Source organism: Peromyscus leucopus, chromosome 8a (genome assembly GCF_004664715.2).
Source record: "Peromyscus leucopus breed LL Stock chromosome 8a, UCI_PerLeu_2.1, whole genome shotgun sequence".
Taxonomy (NCBI): Eukaryota; Metazoa; Chordata; class Mammalia; order Rodentia; family Cricetidae; genus Peromyscus; species Peromyscus leucopus.
Window position 1 is genome coordinate 54,565,496 of NC_051085.1, and position 14,065 is coordinate 54,579,560.

At 52.2% G+C, this 14,065-nt stretch overlaps 1 protein-coding gene across 4 annotated transcripts in view; it reads left to right on the forward strand.

Moving 5' to 3' along the window:
* The window catches only part of Rps6ka2 (ribosomal protein S6 kinase A2), a 279,954-nt gene that overhangs the window by 242,857 nt on the left and 23,032 nt on the right, over positions 1 to 14,065 (forward strand). For all 4 annotated transcript variants that reach the window (XM_028866631.2, XM_028866632.2, XM_037200341.1 and 1 more), the window contains 2 exons: positions 3,355 to 3,419; positions 9,615 to 9,717. In XM_028866631.2, coding sequence (XP_028722464.1) covers positions 3,355 to 3,419; positions 9,615 to 9,717 — 168 coding nt within the window. The remainder of the gene's footprint in view (positions 1 to 3,354; positions 3,420 to 9,614; positions 9,718 to 14,065) is intronic.

Consider the following 14,065-nt stretch of genomic DNA (forward strand, 5'->3'; position numbering starts at 1 on the left):
CTATGGTTGGTCCTGGGATTAAAGGCCTGTGTCACCACGCTTGGCTGTGTCCTTGAACACACAGAGACTCTGCCTGCCATGTGATTGGATTAAGGGTGTGTGCTACCACCGCCTGACTTGCTATGACCTCTGATCTCCGGGCAAACTTTATTTACATACGAATAAAATATCACATTTCAGTACAAATAAAATACCACCACAAAAAGGACAGCAAATGTAAACATTGCAGAGGCTCTAGGGGATTAGCTATTTTCAAAAATAAAAATAAAACCAGTAAAAATTGTTTCAGTAGATCCTCTTGGGAATAGTTTGCTGCATTTGGAAGTCCACAGTGACTTGGGTCTATTAAGGGAGGGTGTTCAAGTGTGAAGAAAACCTGGCTAAACATGGGTAACAGAAGGAATCCTTTTCTGGAATCACATGGGACCTTGATTCTATGGCTTGTGCCTTTAATAGAGTGTAGAAATATGGATTCAGAGAAGCATGCTTCAAGATGTCTCCGTGTGAAAAGTGCCCACAGTAATTAGAACGTGTGTAACCAAGTGTGGTCAGCAGAGGTGAAGTCTGAATGCCACAGTCCTCTATGTCTGCCTGGCACTGAGAAACTACTGCAGAATGAGGGAGCTGAGAGAGGAGGGAGAGAGAGAGAGAGAGAGAGAGAGAGAGAGAGAGAGAGAGAGAGAGAGAGAGAACAGGCAAGAGAGAGAGAGAGAGAACAGGCAAGAGAGACGCATGGCCCCACAGCCCTCCATTCCTCCTGTCTCTGTCTGACTCCAGGGTCCTGTCAGTGCCTGGGACAGGAGACGACTTGCAGGCATCCTCCTGGAACAGGGGGGCTTGAGTAGTGTTTGGTCAAGAGCCTGTAATGTAACAGCTCTGGCTCCCACATCAGCACACACACATTCCCATCCTCCCCGCCCGGAACTGTGCTCTCTGCTGTTTGTCAAATGTGTTCAGTCTAGATAAAAGCAGAGCCAAACCCACAGCAATCTGTTTTAAAATATTTCAGGAGAGGATAAGGCAAGCATGAAGAATAATGACCAAGTTTGTTCTCTAAAGGTCGCCACGGCCTTACAGACCTGGCTGCAGAAACCTTCCGCCAATGGGTGGCTTTGGAGCAACAATCAAAGCATCAGCTCTTTTTGCTGAGACTGCAAATCCCAAACTTGGCGCCAGATTCTAGTTGCAGCAGCAGAAGATCGGGTCGGGGGTGGGTAATAGAGGAGACCCATAGGCGCCCAACACTGGCTTCTCTAGTGATTCCCTTATTGTTCTTGTAGACCACACTGTATGTCAGCCATGTGCATGCAGAGGGTCTTCGGACAAAGGCAAGGCATGCCTCACTGGGAGCCATGGGAAAGCTGAGGCTTGGGACCCAGAGGAGGTGTGAGCTTGAGGCACTTGGTTCTTCGGTCACCAGGACCAGATGACTCTTCCTCTGGAGTTCTTGCCCTCGTCAAAGGTGTGCAGGGAGAGCGGCCCCGGAGGACAGCCAGGCCATTGGCACCAGAAGTGACTTCTGTAGCCTCAGAGGACCCCCCCCCCCAAGGAAAGAACAGCAGGACCTCAACACCCTGGGCTGTGGTTTGGGGTACAGCAAGAGATCCAAAGGAGCCTCATCCTGGAGTTCTGAAATGAAAGATGTAGGTCAGGTCTGGGAATAGGTTGGAGTCCTGGGAAAAGACACCATAGCTGAGTTTGGAAGATCTCCGTTCCACGGTCCAGCAGGTGTGGCTTGGAGCAGGCTACACCGTCTCTGTCAGGCTGAGTGGCCACTGTGTAGGGGACACGGAAGAGGGATGTGGCCAGTGTACGTCCCAAAAAGAGCACCTGACATACCACGGGTGGACACAGGATGCCTGAGCCCGAGACTTCCCCTGCTTCCCTGATGTGTGTGTTTCCCTATCAAACTGTGACAGCAGCCAGATGACAGACCGAGACTGGTGTGTGGATAAAACTAGTGTGGTCGGTCTTTGCAGCACAGGTTGGCCAAGGTACCTGAGAGGTGGGAGGTGGTTCATGTAACTGCTGTGACCAGATCAGAGGACCAGAGGGTCAGAGCATGAGCCATGGGATGCATATGGCTGTACCCCCAGAGACTCCAGCCTCCTAAAGGAGGGGTCAGTGCCTGACTTCACAGATGGCTCATCAAGATAGGACAGGTCACCACAGCGTCTCACGGTGGCCTTGTTCTGCCTCTCATGGTGCCCTGCTCCAGGATGTCTCAGGAAGAAGCCGCCCCCTCTAGGGCTCCAGCAGCCGAGTGGACTCTTGAGAAATGTCTGGTTTTGATTGGAGCCGTTAGGCCTTAGAGTCAGGAGGAGTTTGGGGTGCAGCATGCGGGTGGACAGGGAGACACATTCATTTCCTGCCCCTGGGACAGGAACTGACAAGACTTCGTTAGAAAACTTTGGTTTCTAGCTGGCTGAGGCTAGCTCTGTCCCTGTCACCGTCGTCACAGAGCCTGGGCTCCTTGTCTGCCTTGCAATCCCAGGGAAAAACACGACCTCCTGGGCCCCAGAGCTTTGCTTTTAATTAATGGACCCTATTTAGAGCAGCATAGGTTTAAAGAATTGAATGGAAGCCCAGCAAGTTCCCTCGCCCCCTCCTCCACACTCTCCACTCAGGTTCACACTAGGTGGAAGTGGGCGTTGGCCAGTTGATCAACACACTCCTGCTGTGCCTCTGGAACTCACGTTCACTTCAGGCTAGCTCTGGAGTTGAGTGGCACACAGAATGATCTCAGAGTCACAGACACCCCCTGTCTCCTGCCAACCCCTGTCCCTGTGCAGTCCACAACTGAGGATTTTAATAGAAACAAAGTAAGGGCCGAGGTCAGGCAGACACAATGGACAAGCAAATCAGAGAACCGCGGATTGTCTCCAAGTGACAACGACCATTAGGCAAGGGTCAGGCGTGGTAGAGGGTACCCAGGTCAGGCTCCACGTCCTGCCCAGTCTCCTTTTCCTCTCTTGAGATCCTTCCCTCCCCTGGTGAGAGCTCCCTCTGGCCCTGCTGCCCTCTGTCCAGTCCTGGAACCTGGCTTGAGGCTGGGTTCTGGGTGTTGCAAACATGGTCTGCTGCTGTGGCGGCCACCTGGGCATCCTGGCATCCCTGCACCTGGAGCAGGAGGTCTGGACCCCGACACCTACCTTTCCTTTACCACTCCATGCCGCCATGTCACAGCCTGCGAGTCGCATGGGGGCTCCCTGGGTTTCGAGGCCGGGGGCAAGGGTGAGATTTCTTCTCGCAGGACTTGCCCTGCTGCGCGCTCTCTTGTCCGTCACACAGCTGCGCTGGTGGCAGTCGGAGATCATGCATGGCTGACGTGTCTTCTCTGCTGTGTCGTGACAGGTGCTGGCATCGACGGAGTGGAGGAGATCAAGCGTCACCCGTTCTTTGTCACCATTGATTGGAATGTAAGTCACATGCAGAGGGGATGCCGTAGCTGCTTGGTGCCCATGGCCTCTCTGAGACACACACAGACTGTCCACCTGTGGATGTGCATGCTTGGGACCCTCAGCACGGCTGTCTCCCCAGAGAGATGCCAGCTGGTGCACACAGTCCTAAATCCTCACTGGCACCCTGCCCATGGGGTCCACGGCATCCATCCTCTCACACCTGCCCCAGCCATGCTAACGCCGGCGTCTGCTGAGGCAGAAGGCTTGCCAAGGACAGACAGGCTTGCAGGACTGACTTGCATCTGACAGCATTCTGGGCTCTCCTCTCCCTCATGGCATGCCTCCTGATACCCACACTGTGCCATACAAGCCCTCACACGTAAGACTTTCATTCCCGGAGCTGACGTTAATCCCAGAGGATTTTTTAACAGGACATTGAAACATCAGGCTGGGTGTAGCTCAGTGGCAGAGCACTTGTCCAGCATACATGAGGCCCTGGGCTCGGTCCCCTAGCACTGAAAAAAAGAAAAGAACAAGAAAATGATGTGTGTCATGTGTAAAGTTTACTTCCTGCTCAGGACCCCTTCCTTTATGTCCTTGCTTGTCTGACCTCAGGGAGCACACTAGTACCACAGGATTGAACAGTCAGCACCGAAGCTCTGGTCCCTTGTCACCTGAGTCCCATCCAAACTGGGCAAGTCGGGGTGTCTCTGAGCCCTGGGTTTACAGTTCTGATTACAGAACTCGTTAAGTGAGGCTTCTTCTCCCAGGTGAGGTCAAAGGGAAGCAGGTGATTGTCAGGTGCCTGGACCTTCCAGCAGGTGCTCAGAGAGCCCAGAAAATCAGACTGTCCACTCCCCAAAGCCAAAGAGGGCAGGGCCTTGCAGAAGCAAAGCCAAACCTGCTCAGTCCATCACCAGGCTCCACGGCTCCCATCTTGGCTCAGTCTGAGAGCTGAGGAGACGCCTGTCTGTGGAGACTGGTCTGCTGACAGGTTTCTTGTCGACAGCCGTCTTCATGTTACCCTGAGGAATGATTAGCACAGCATAGCATATGGGCATGAAAGCCAGGCCTCTGGGGTGGCACTCCCGTCCCTGGTAGGGGACACGTCCTGGTTTTTCTCTGCCAGTGTATCGTTCCCTTACTTGGTTCAAGCACACTGAGGCTCTATGTTTCAGGAACTTCCCAGGCTGGGGATGACCATGGTGTGGTAGAGCCTTGCCTTGGGAATCCAGTGACCTCACTGGGACAGAGAAGTTGTGCCCTGGGACAGGGTTTGCTGCGTAGAAGGAGGCTGGGAAGAGAGCAGAGGAAGTGGGGATGTGGAAGAGGAATCCTGCCCTAACCCCACCCAGTGCATGCTCTCCGCTGGCCATCTTCCTGAACCTGTCTTTCCCAAGCCCCTTGCGTTATCTCCTCCTCACAGTCTTCTCTTCAGGGTCGCCGAAGGAAACCTGCCACGTTCCGACCCCGACCTTGCTCCTCTGCCGCCCCATTAGCTTTGAATCTGCCACATGGCGTCCCTGGCGTGGGATGAGTGACCCTTTCTGTCTCCTTCCTCAAATGTGAGCCAAGGGCAGTCAGGACCTGCTGACTTAGAAGACGTGACCCAGGCCTCTAAACAGGCCAGGAGGCCACCAGAAAGATGCCTTTGAGAGAGTGAGGTGGTGTGGGGAGGTGAGAGGGGGAGGGGTGAATTAGAGCCATTGATGACTGAGGAGCAGCAGGAAGCCAGGGATGAGATTCCAGAAGTCTCTCTCAGGCCAGGGTGGGGCCTGTGAAGGAGTACAAACAAACACACACACACACACACACACACACACACACACACACACACACACATGCAAACACACATACACACACATGCAAACACACACATACACACACACACATGCAAACACACACACACACATACACACACACATGCAAACACACACACACACACATACACACACACACACACACATACACACACACATGCAAACAGACACACACACACACACACACACACACACACTCCCTTTTTCTGTGGTGTATACTGCCAAAGACCTTCCAAAGACCCTGCCAGGAAACGGAGAGGGAGTTGCTGAGTCGGGGAGGGTGGACAGGGAGTTGCCGGGGTGGAGATAACTTCAGTCCTGGAAAGAAAGGGAAATCCCCAGTCATGCCCACAGGTGGTGGCACGCAGGTAGCCCCCCCTCAGAGGACCTGGCTGAGAAGGAACTTCCGTGAACAACAATCTAAAGGCATCCTAGAACAGGCAATGGCTACAGGGGTGTGTGAGCATTGATTGAAGTTTCTAGGATTTGAGTTGCAAATGGGTCTGGAACCCAGAGTTCTTGTTCTGTTTCGGTTGTTAGGGTGAAATAGTTGGACAGAAAGTAATGTGGAGAAGTCAGGGGCTTATTTCCCCTCCTTGTTCTAGGTTACAGCTCATTGGTCAGAAGTCAAGGCAGCAGGAACTTGAGACAGTTGGTTACACTGTATCTTATCTAGTCAAGAGCAGGAAAAGAGAGCAGGCATGCTCCTTGATTGTGACCAGCTCGGTTTCTCAACTCTTAATACAGTTCAGGACACCCCACCCCCACCCCGCCTAGGGGATGATGCCACCTACAGTGGGCTGAGTCTTCCCACATCAATTAAGTTAATTAAGACAATCTTCCACAGGTATGCCCATAGGCCAACCCACTGTAGACCAGCCCCTCACTGAGACTTTTCTTCCTATGCTAATCTGGGTTGTATCAAGTTGACAAATAAAGCTAACCATCACACTGTGGCAAGGCTGGGTTAGTGTGTGCTGTAGAAGGCTAGGGCTGTGGGATCCCTTCTGCAGCCATATGCACCTTCCAGAGACCACGCCAGCTCAGAGCTTGCCTCGGCCTCTCTGTTACTGGAGAACAATGTCCCTTCAGTGCAAACACAGACCTTGGATTCCTGTACTAAGGAGTGGCATTTCTGTATCATTTGAAGTTAATTCAGGCTAGAATAATGTGGGGAAGGGCTTTTTATTGTTGTTGTTTGTTTCCTTTGGTATTTGGTTTTATTTTGTTTGGCTCTAAAAGAGGCCCTTCGGGGTCACTAGGACCACATCTGTTTACTCTCACCCTGTCCTTGCCAGACAGAACCCGCAGAGCCCGGAGCGATGACAACCTTCTTTCATCTATGGCTCTACGTGGTAATGGAGCCAGAAGCCTGCTTTGGTGCTAATTTATCTAGCCATGAGCAGTGTTTATAGCATGCCTGCCTGGGTGCAGTAGAAGTGAGGTGCCGGTAGCATGGTGCTGGGAAGGAGCCCCGTGGAGAGGTGTCTGGTGCACCATGAGGTGGCTATTCAGCCACAGCGGTAGTGTGTGAGCATCCAGTGCAGAGAAAACAAACAGGGAGAAGGTAAGTAGGAAGTAACCAGGAGAGGGAACCGGGAGGAAGGAAGGACTGTGCCCAGCTAAGAACACAGGTGTGAACAGTTTCGAAAGACCTGCGTTCAGGCTCTAGAGGCCTTGGTAGCCAACGTGGAGGCCTTGGTAGCCAACGTGGAGGCCTTGGCAGCCAACGTGGAGGCCTTGGCATGGCTGGTCTGATCTGACCTATCCCTCTGTCCCAGCTGTCCTTTCCCTCACAAGCGGTCCAGGGGCCGCCCTTGTGTGGCCACAGCAGGGCCATGAGTGACCTGACCCCACCGTACACATAGACACATCATGCTTCAGGAAGTCTGTGGACCTGTGTGCACCAGGCTGTCAGACCTAGCTCTGCACTGTCCTGGGCACCTTCTTGTTGTCAGTGGCTCAGATCACTGAAGACCACCAAGTCCCATGTTCTCAAGGACTCTTCACCAGGGCTCCCCCTTCCTTCCCCCCTGGCAGTGTGGGGATTCATACCAACAAAGGAGAAGACATTTGCAGGCATCAGGTTCCTGCCTGTGGGCTTCAACCAGGTGCAGCCTCGGGATACAGCTGAGAAAACATCAGCCTATCTATTATTCTGCTTTCTGCTGCCTTCTGTGACCCCAAAATTACCAGCATATATTTCTACGTTGTTTAAGTAAACACTTGTCATCCACCAGCTGTCCCCTGGGGATGTGGTGACCTGTTGGCACAGAGAGTGTCACCTACCCCAGAAGTGAGGGTCACAGTGTTAGCTGAAGCAGGTGGAGGGTGGCAGGTCTCTGTGGCTTCCCTGCCTTTCCCGTTGCCCTCTGCTCCCAGTACATCAGTACCGGCTCTGGGGTCTGCCCTTCAAACACCCATGCCACTTGCCTAGCTAAGTGAAAAATTACAAGTTAATTATAGACCAGGAAGCTCGTGCAGAGGGCGGTGGAGCCGGCAAATGTGAGCTGTGTTTACTTTTCCCCTGTGGCTGAAGCAATGTTGAGAACTCCGGATTAGCACAAACCCGAAATAAACATAGAGGTGACCTCACAGGCTAAGCAAGCCAGTGCACACTGGCATCCCGCCAGCCGGCTTCTAGCAAGCAGACCCTGGGTGAAACAGCACTGGGTCAGGCAGAGAACAATACTTCATCAGATTCAGTCCCAGGGCGGCAGGGTGGAGGTCCCCGCCAAGTTGCTTGTTTCCAGACCACTATCCGAAGCCAAAGCCCAGACCCTCGGCATACGGTTTGGGCAGGCGTGGCCACCATTACTGTTAACTGTTACTGTGAGTGACTCATGCTTGTAGAGCTTTTTTGCATTTCCACATCATCTGTTTTTCTGGGAGGTGAGAAGGACCCTGAAGAGAAACTGAGGCACAGAGTGCTTAGGTGACTCTGTGGGTAGCAGTATGCTGCTTGGTGGCCTTGGCTATCCCATGCACTGGCTGGAGCAGGTGGAGGACAGTGGTTCACTGCACCTGTGGGACATCCAGTGTTTGGTAATTGGGTTTCCGTCATGTGCTCTTGCTCCCTCTTCCTCCTGTGGTGAATGCGCCAGGAGAGCTCACCCCTCCAAAATCCCCAGGAGGGCTGTGGCCACAGTACCTTCTGTTTGGGGACTTTGCAGATCTAGACAGCTTTGCAGCATGTCTTAGGTGGGGTAGACTTGGAGAGGTCCTGTTCTCCCTCACAGACACTGGCACAGCCCATACACAATGCCCTGGACATCATTCCCATGCCCCCATTCCTCCCATGCTGCCACAGTCTATGCTTGCATGTCTGCATCGCCATTTCAGGAATGGCACATCTGTGCCCTTCGCTCATTGGAGCAGATTAATTTCAAAATGCCTACAGCCAAAACTGCACAGTAAGCAGATGTTGGGGTCTGCGCTCTCTGCCCTTTGCTCACTTTCCACAAGGCCTCGGAGGTGTATGCAGGCCCTGATGTACCTGCTCAGCATCCTCAGCGTTTGTACAATGTGAACTCTATCTCAGTGTCAATGCCAAGCTGATGTCATCTTGACACCGAGGGACAAATGAGATGACTAAAAATAATGAGTTGGACCATGAGATCCCACCTCCATCCCTTCCCTCAGGGTGGGTATGGATTATTCCAGAATCTCAGCTCTCCCCATGCTGTCTGCCTCTTCCTTCACACCCCTTCTTGCCTGTCTTTGGCCCTAGGTACCCTGGCCCTTCACCCATCCACAATGTCCATTACAGGTACCTTGCCAGATCCCAAATATGTGTGCACTGTCCTTAAATTATCTCATCCAGTATCATCTCCACAGAGGATTGAAAAGCACATTTTGGGTTTGGAAAGCAGGTCTCAGCAGCAGGTCTGAGAAGGATCCATGGACAATCTGTGTGTTTTGACAATGGCCACGGCAGTGGGAAGAGCAATGTGAGCAAAGGTTTTTCTGGGCCTCAGTTTTCAGAGTCCCCAGAGAGCTGAAGTAGGCTCCACCGTGGAGATCTCACAGCCACCAGTGCTCAGCATGTATGGCCAACCTATGATCTTTGCTTGAAGATAAAAATCTTGTAGACAAAAACCAGTTAGAAAACTATTCCACTAAACTGAAAGAAATTCAGCAGATCTCAAACCTTTAAACCTCAAACTATTCCTTTAGTAATTCACATCTAACATGTAATTTCCATGCTACATATATGGTCTTCTATGTAACACACACAGTGGGATATAGCGTTATATATAGAGAGTTATATAGATAACACACACCATCGGCATTGCACCTCATCATACATCTTGGAAGTGTGAGAGCTGCTTGTGGCCTCTGGTCTCTGCCCTCCATGGCCTGCTCTCCACATCTGTCTTGTTCTCCCTTGCAGAAGCTGTACCGCAAGGAAATCAAGCCACCCTTCAAGCCTGCAGTGGGCAGGCCTGAGGACACCTTCCACTTTGACCCCGAGTTTACTGCAAGGACCCCCACAGGTATGTGCCAGTTCTTCCCAGCTGGGCTGATCCCATCTGACTCCAGAGAGCCTGTGTGGAGGATGCTCCCTTAGAGAGGAACCTGTACACCCGTTCGGTCTTCCTGATTCTCACTATTCCTCATGTGACATCCACTTCAGTAGCCTTCAGGGTTCTGTGGTGTGGACCCCTCTCTTGTTGTGAGATGCTGGGCTGTGACAGTCCTCCCAGGGACACACAGAGAAGAGACAGGAACCTCACATCAGCGATCTGTGGGAGAAAGCGGCTATCTTTAGATCTGTGGGCTTATGAACTAAATGTATTATTTCTGTGAAAGCTGGGGCCTGTGTGATGGATGCCGTGCAGCTAGATCCCAGCACAGAAACTTAGCTTCATGCTGTGTGAGATCCCTTCATAACTGGTCAGCTCCCTCCAGCATCAGCACCCTGGTGTACTGTTCTATGTGCTTCGTCGTCTCAGACCACCATGACGGGGCAGCACCGGAGGGCGGCGTGACAAGAGGTGTGTGTTGGGCCCCAGTGCTGCTAGAGGCTGGGTTCAAGGTCAGGTTGCTGGCAGGGTCTGTTCCTGGTAAGTCCTCTCTCTCCTGTAATTGGCCGCATCCCCGTGTCCTCTCGTGGCCTCTCGTGGGGAAAGCTGGAGAGTGCTATGTTCCGTCCTCTTCTTGTGAGGACAGCAGCCCTGTGGGAGTAGGGCCCACTCCCTGACCTCGTTTAATCTTGACTTCTCCCGTGAGGATCCCGTCTGCAAACACAGCTGACTATGGGCAGGGCAGTGGTGACATGCAGAGCGGCGGCTAAACCCCTTTCGACTCGGGGAGCAAGTTCAGCCAGCCGGTGTGGGGGCCGCTGATGGCTGTGCAGAGATTCCTTGGGATTCCTCACTACCTTCAAATAGGAAGTGGTGTATGGTTGTTGGAAACCAACCAAGAGTCTCAGGGTGGGAGAAATGGAATAGAGAACCCACCCTATTTCCCTTGGGTATAGGCTCGGGAGCAATGCCTTCATCCACACCCTGTTGGGCAGGGAGAGAGATGGGCAGGCCCTCCTCTGTGTGATGATGGACAGGGCTGTGAGGCCTGCAGGGGAACCTCACTTGGGCCCGGGGTAGCTCGTCTTTGAGCAACAAGGCATGAAGAAGAGTTGCAGTGCAGGCGTTGATTCGGGACATTCAGCCCCACACAGCACACAGATGGCTCTCTCTGGCCTCTGAGGCCCATCCCTCCCTAGGGAAGACCAAAGCAGTGGTCAGAGACCAGGCTGAGGAAGGATTGTCCTTGAATGTTGTCACGCTGCTTGTTTCTTATGCCGCCAAGCGGTCAGTCCCACGACAGCATGAACCAGTGCGCAGAGGAGCATTCCTGTCGGCTGCTGAGGTCAGGAGGTCAGAGCCCAGGGGCTCTCCAATCCTCCAGCATCTGACCCGAAGATGAACGGACATGAAGATGGCCTGTGAGCCAGAGCAGACTCTCCCCAGACACTGGGGACGGCAAGGTCCTCGCGGAGAGGGGCAACATTAGTCATGAGTCTGTCATGTGAAGCTCCATGTTTAAAATGCTCAAGAGAAGCTAAACTGTACTTCTGAGAGCACAGGTATCAGGGCAGACAGTTCTAGACGACCCTCTGTGTGTGCTTTGGGAATCCCACAGGGATTTAAACCCAGCCTAGTGGTTGGCGTGGCCTTAAGTAAGCATTGTAAGCCTTTGGTGCATAGAAAATGACGGTTTATCTCACTATTAGACCAAGGAAAACCCATCAGACATGGGGCATTCAACCCTGTGACTAGGACTGGCTTCTATTACCCCTTAGTATTGTGATTTGTTCAGACACTAAGTTAATAGGCCTTGCCAAGCAGTTTGCCTATGGAAATGCTAAAGACGCAGAGACTCGCTCTGGTTTTCCCACTAAGGTGAAGAGCAGCCACGCCACGGCAGTGTGATTCTGAATCAGTCTAGAGACGCCGAGGGTATTTCCTGTGGTGGACTCTCTCTGTGTCTCGATGAAAATGAAGCCATGAGCCCGCTTACGCTTCCTGATCACAGGCCAGCTGTTCAGTGGAGCGTGGCGATCTAAAGTTTGAATTTTTCCCCGCCTGGCCAGAAGCTTGTCGCTGCTTCTGAAAGTTTACTTTTTCAGTCTAACTTGTAATTTTTCTCTTCTGTATGTCCTATACTGGCATCTTAAGTGAGTATAAAGCGTTCTGAATTCTACACCTGCTACCCGCCAATTGCTCACCATCAGCTTCAAAAATCAAATGCCATCCTCGATGGATTTGCAGACTGGCCACCCTGTGCTTCCACTGACTTCTTCGCTCTATGTAGAGATGCAGGCATCTTTGTTGGCTAGAAAACGTTGCTGACTCAATCTTCATCTTCTCACTACTAAAAATGTCCCCGTTCAAGTTAATGTGACCTGTTCCCTACACACCGGCACAGGCACACACCCAGTGTGCTGTAAACAGATCCTGGTTTACACCCGCCGCACTGTCAGGATCAGTGAGTTCCTAGAACAGCCCACGTTCTCAACCCTAAGCCTAAGTCCCTGAGGCTGACATTCCCATCGTGCGGCTGTTTTTCTGCTGGTCCAGTCTCTTAATGTTAAGAGAAGGAGGCAAGAGAAGAGACCTCGGAGCCAGAATCCGTGCTGGGAAAAGGAAGGCAAACCAAAGCTCCTGACAAAGCGGGAGCCCATCCATCCATGGGGCCCAGGTTGCAGGAAGCGGCCCCGGCTACACTAAACCTCATGCTGCCATTGGGCGTCTCACCGTGCGTAACTTCACGTTCTAAAAATAGTCCTGCCAGGCCTTGCCTTGTAATTAAGCATCCACAGTCTAGCACATTTGGAGTTTATTTCCAAGCAGTCAGCCTCGGTCACATTAATTCAGGGTCACGTACATGAGTGAGGATCTGTCCTTGTGGGAGGCTAAGCCTCTTGCAAGGCAGCAAATTTTGGGTCTGTTCCCGTTTTGTCCAGGAGTCTTCAGATGAACCTGTATCCAGGAAGCTACCTGTCCCATCTGATGGGCTGGCCTCTCTGCCCCAGGAAAGCACATGCTGGGGGTGGGGTATTTCCACCTGAGTATAGACAGGTCCTGTCTGGGATCAGAGACACACCCCACACACTCCCCATATCATCTCCACACCCTCCATGCCTCCACACCCCCACCCCCTACACCTCCACACCCTCCCCACACCCCATACTCCCATACCCCCCACACCTCCACACCCCCGCACCCCCTACACCTCCACACCCCCCACCCCATACCTTCACATCTCCCACCCCCCTAAACCTCCACCCCCCCACCCCTCCACGCCCCCCACCCCCGTCCCCCCACCCCCATCCCCTCACCTCCATCCCCCACCCCCTGGCTCACTGGCCTTGCCCCTGGGCTGTGGAGCATCTGCCTTCATAACCCTGTACCCAAAGTAAACTACGAAGGAACAGAAACTACATTTCCTCGGCAGGTGCCTCTCCCTCCCCACACCCCTGCCCACCATTGCCTCTGTGTCAAAGTAAAGGACTGGACGGGGAGGAAAGGGCACAGTAGAAAGGCAGAAGCTCATCTCCTCGGGTAAATGACTCCAGAATGTGCAAACATACACTGGTTCGTGTGTGTGTGTGTGTGTGTGTGTGTGTGTGTGTGTGTGTGTGTATGATGTTTAATGTGCTATGTATTTTTAAATTGTCACATATAAGAAAAACTAGGTTATATGTTATATTTTAAATGTTATTAGTTAGTATATCACTTATATATTATTTATTTGCATACCCTGATATATTACAGAATTTGCTGTATATTACACGTTTCATGTACTTCTACTCTATCAATGTTAGATGTTTACATAGCTGGATCTTCACTGCGGTGGGAAAGTTCTCCTTATCAATTCACAACATCCTTTTTCTGTTTGCCTTTCCTCTCTCTCTCCTGTCTTTTTATTTTCTGTTTGTGGGTTTTTGTGGTTGTTGTTATTTCTGTTATTTTCTTGAGTCAGGTCTTGTCATGTAGCCCAGGCTGGCCTTGAGCTTGTGGTTCCCCGGGTCCGACAGGCCGACAGTAGGACACCACCACACTTGACTGGTGTTTGATGTCTGTGTTTGTCCACAGCTGTGTCTGGTTGTCACAGTCCGTCACCTAAGGCATGGGGATGGCTCAAGTCCAGTCCTTGATACTCACATAAAAGCCCAACACAGTGGGGTGGCTCGGAGGGTAGAATACTTGCTGTGTGAGGCCGATGTCTTGAGTTTGATTCCCGAAACCCACGGAAAGCTGGGTGTGGTGGCTGGTGGCTGTGATCCCAGCACTCGCGTGGGAATCAGAGATACGAGAACTGCCCAGAGGCTCCTCGCCA